This window comes from Centruroides sculpturatus, unplaced genomic scaffold (genome assembly GCF_000671375.1).
Source record: "Centruroides sculpturatus isolate CEXI.00-Female unplaced genomic scaffold, Cexi_2.0 scaffold362, whole genome shotgun sequence".
Classification (NCBI taxonomy): domain Eukaryota; kingdom Metazoa; phylum Arthropoda; class Arachnida; order Scorpiones; family Buthidae; genus Centruroides; species Centruroides sculpturatus.
In genome coordinates, this window is record NW_019384664.1 from 433019 (window position 1) to 437173 (window position 4155).

The 4155-nt window shown below is 24.0% G+C and overlaps 1 protein-coding gene across 2 annotated transcripts in view; it reads left to right on the top strand.

Moving 5' to 3' along the window:
• The first annotated feature begins 3265 nt into the window (after window positions 1-3265).
• Window positions 3266-4155, top strand: part of LOC111626615 (thyroglobulin-like) — a 38628-nt gene continuing 37738 nt past the window's right edge. For both annotated transcript variants that reach the window (XM_023370057.1, XM_023370058.1), the window contains exons 1-3: window positions 3266-3538; window positions 3609-3704; window positions 3959-4094. In XM_023370057.1, the coding sequence (XP_023225825.1) occupies window positions 3352-3538; window positions 3609-3704; window positions 3959-4094 (419 nt within the window). In that variant the 5' untranslated portion in view covers window positions 3266-3351. The remainder of the gene's footprint in view (window positions 3539-3608; window positions 3705-3958; window positions 4095-4155) is intronic.

Sequence of the window (4155 nt, forward strand, 5' to 3'; positions counted from 1 at the left end):
ATTTTCTTAATAATTTCTGTTTCCTTATTCCATTATTTTTTTCTATCCATTAGTGAAGAAAGAATTTCTCCGTCGTATTTCATATTTTTTCTTTTTATTCATCTCATTTCATTTTCCATTTCTTTTCTGATTTCTCATATTATTTATTTTAAAATTACTTCTGCATTCTGAAAACTTGTTACTTTCATTTTTAGTTTTTAAGGAAAGGTATCATAATTTTCTTTATTGATTCTGTTACAAATTAAACAAAAAAATTCTTTATGTAAACTATACGCAAATTATAAATTGCTTTTTCTTTCCTAGCTAAAAATTTAATTAATTAAAGTGCAAAAATTATTTTTGGCTTTACATTTAATTATTGTATTTACTTGTAAAAATATAAATATTTTTTACATGGTTGTAAATGGAGACGTTCCATCAGATAAAAGTTACAAGAACAAAAGAGAGTGTTTATAAGCTTGATATATTTTCAATGGGAGATTTTTATTCTCAACAATCTCTTTGGGCTTTCCTGAGTTTATTCAAGGTATCTTTCTAGAAAGTAACTAGGTGACAGGAAGTCTAGAGACCTTGATAACTACAGATTCTTGCTTCAAACAACTTCCAAAGAATTCATCAAAACAAATATCATTGCGAAATTCTCAATATTTGAAAACAATGGGCTATGTTCAGTTCAGTTCCAATTCTTATTTAATAAATTTAATTGATATTGTCTATCCTATATAATTACTATATTATCAATTAATAAAAATACTAAATAATAAGAAATAAAAGTTATTATTAATTGATTTTATACCTATATGTTTAATCTAAACTTATAAACATCTATTCATATACAATTTTTTTTTTAATTATTTATAAAATTCTTTCTTAGAATGAATCTACAAATTACTTTCTATTTTAAAACGTGTAAAAGTAAACAAATTTCGAGCATTCTAATAATATTTCACCATGTACTTAATAATATTGAACTCATTTTTAAAAATATATTGTAATATATAATATTCATGCATTTTCTATATAAATTTTTTTGTGACTTTTCTAAATGCAAGTTGATAATTTTTAAAAATAAATTATTTTAAATATAGTGAAAGATATAAGAATTTAGGGATGTTATTTCTCGTTATATATAATTTTTTTTTAAANATTTATTATTGCTCTGACCATTATATCTATTAAATATTTGTTAATTCATAAACTCAATATTGTTTTCTAACATTTAGATGAAAGTTCAAATTTTTAATATCATTGTTTAATAATAATATTAAATAATGATATTAATTTATAAAATAATTGTTCTTTGTTTGTTTAATGAGTTAATTTACCATTGGAGATAGATATTTGGTGATCTTGCATAACAAATATATTAAACATAAGATTTATTTGACATCAAATTAATGTATTTCCATTTCATTTTGTAAAGAAAATATTTTTTATAGAATAATCTTTTTAACAGATACAATTAATGAGATATTGTTCTCAAAATATATTGCATTTGATAATTTTACAATTTAAAAAAATTAAAAACATATATATATAATTAATTTAGTAGTTACATGTATGTTAATATTCTTCATAATCAATAACAAAAATTACTCTGATGAAAAAAAGAAAGTACTAATTGGTGATTCTAATACTTTTAAATGATCTGTGATCTTTGCCTTCATAATTCATTGGTAGAAGTGAACTATTTGCTTACATTTATCATCAAATATATGGTTTTTTAAATTTTTATAGAATTTATAATTGCATTTAAATATTTCTTATTCTTTTATTAGCATTCAATTTTCAGTATCTCGATAAATATTAGAAAAGAAAAGCATTAAAAAGTGCAAAGAGTGAAGATATTTTCTCTCATTTTATCTATGGAATTAACACATTCTAATGTAAACTGCCTCTCAAATATTCAACCTAATAATGTTTATTGCTTCAAACTAAAACATAAATTAAAATTTACCTTTGATTATTATGATGACTTTAATTTTCAAATATAAAAGAGAATTAAAATCAGTAAATATCTCTTATAATTTAATTTTGTTTGTAACATTATTATTTGTATGCGTGTATATAAACATATAAATTTCTATAATCAATTTTTTTTTCTTTTTAACTGATATTAAATGAATATGAATATATATACAAAAACTTATATAAACTAATATATGTAGGCCTATATTAGTTTAAGTTATTAATTATATGTATAAAGTATAGAGCCTGTCATAAATCTAATTCTAGTGATAATTGTTTTTGATAAAAATTTACACTAGTAATATTTCTTAAATTATAATTTATTCTTTTGAAAGTGTAGAGTATAGACCAGGGATGGCGAACCTGGTGTATACTCCACGCGTGTCGAAAGTGGCACGTCAGGAGAAATCATCTAGCACGTAACGTAACGATTTCGGTTTATCACCTGTGTTTTTCAATTTCTTTTCGATTTTTCACCCGGTCATTTTTTTTCAATCAGCCTCTCTACATTTATTCTAATTAAAGCATATTCGCTTCATTTCTATAAATATCGTTATTCGAATTTTAAAACCGGCACGCATAAACATTTTTAAAGTTAAATATTATAACTATGTGGCACGCGGGCTCAAAAAAAGTTTGCCATCCCTGGTATAGACAGTTTTATAATCTAGAAAATAGAAAATGAAAATAAAGAACTTAATCTTACGACTAAATTGCTAAAAGTATATTTGAAAAATAGTAGCCTACAAAAAATGCAGACATTCAGACCTGTTTTGTAGAAAGAAAATATTCAGTTATATTTCAATGATTATGCAATGTCGACATATTAGAAAAATATCAATACAACTATTGAATATAACCGGAATCTATATGCCTATAATCCTTTAGAGATTCTTGATATATAAGTCTAGCTTGGAAGTACCCAGTGAAGCAATCATCTGAAAGAAGCAATGAAGCATAACCGGTTCACTATAAAGTTTTTTTTTTTAATTTTTCAGTTGTCGTTTCCATTTGCCGAACAAACATTTAATTTTAGACACTTATGTAAATGTTTCCTCATAAGATGTAAATATTATTATCATTCCTATTCAAATATATAATTCCTTGCTTAAAAATAAAAATTTATTTAGAGAATTCGATCGTATAAATACGCAAGTTAATAAATATCAGATGCTTCAGTTACTCAGTTATAAATATAATACTAATGAATGTTTATCTTGATAAATACCATGGTAATGTCGACAATAATCCAGGAATGATCGAAGGTTTCAAACGTTATCAGTTATATTAGATAAGTTGTGTAGAGTTAGTTACAATTCACTGCACGGATAATTCGATTTCAATGAACGTTTAGCTAGTTTTAAGGGATTTTAACAATATCGAATGAAGTTATTATATTTTAGTTTAGTTCTTTTTCAAATTTTTCGAATCGTGTTGAATCAGATAAATTTTTCGTGTCCGGATACATACTGTAATAATGTACAATGCTCTCAGGACGACTGCCTAGGAGGACGAATCGTGAAGAATGCAACAAAATGCGGTTGTTGTCATATATGTATCAGACCTCTCAGTAAGTTATTGAAAATATAGTATTACAAAACTATCCTTTATATTTTTGTAGACGTTTTTATTTTTCTTAGAAGTGGGAGCTAAGTGCGACACGAAAGTATTTGCTAAAATTCCATTAGAAGAATGCGGTCCTGGACTGAGATGTGAAAATAGAACATGCGTTCCTTGTAAATATGTTTCTTAACGAAACAAATACATTTATATATATTTTTTAAATGATTAATATATTTTTAAAGACGTTTAAATAGTTTTATTAAGTAATGTTTAATAGTTGTTAATGGTAGTTTTATAGTTTTGTATTTAATAATAATAAAATTCATTGAGTATTTTAATATATTATAACAAGGAAAAAATAAATTAATCAAGTTATATTGAACAATAAAATTGATTAGATATATTTTTAAAATTTTATTCATTTTAGTAAATGAGAATTGTGCTAAAAACCAAAGAGAATATGATAAAAAGTATGAAAATATTGAATTAACGACAGCACCTCCAAGACCTCAATGCGATAACTTTGGGGATTTTGCACCCGTACAGTGCAAAAAAGGGAGAATGTAAGTAATTTTTATGTTTATAGAAATTATTTAGGCAACATTTTCAAAAAAAAAAAAAAAA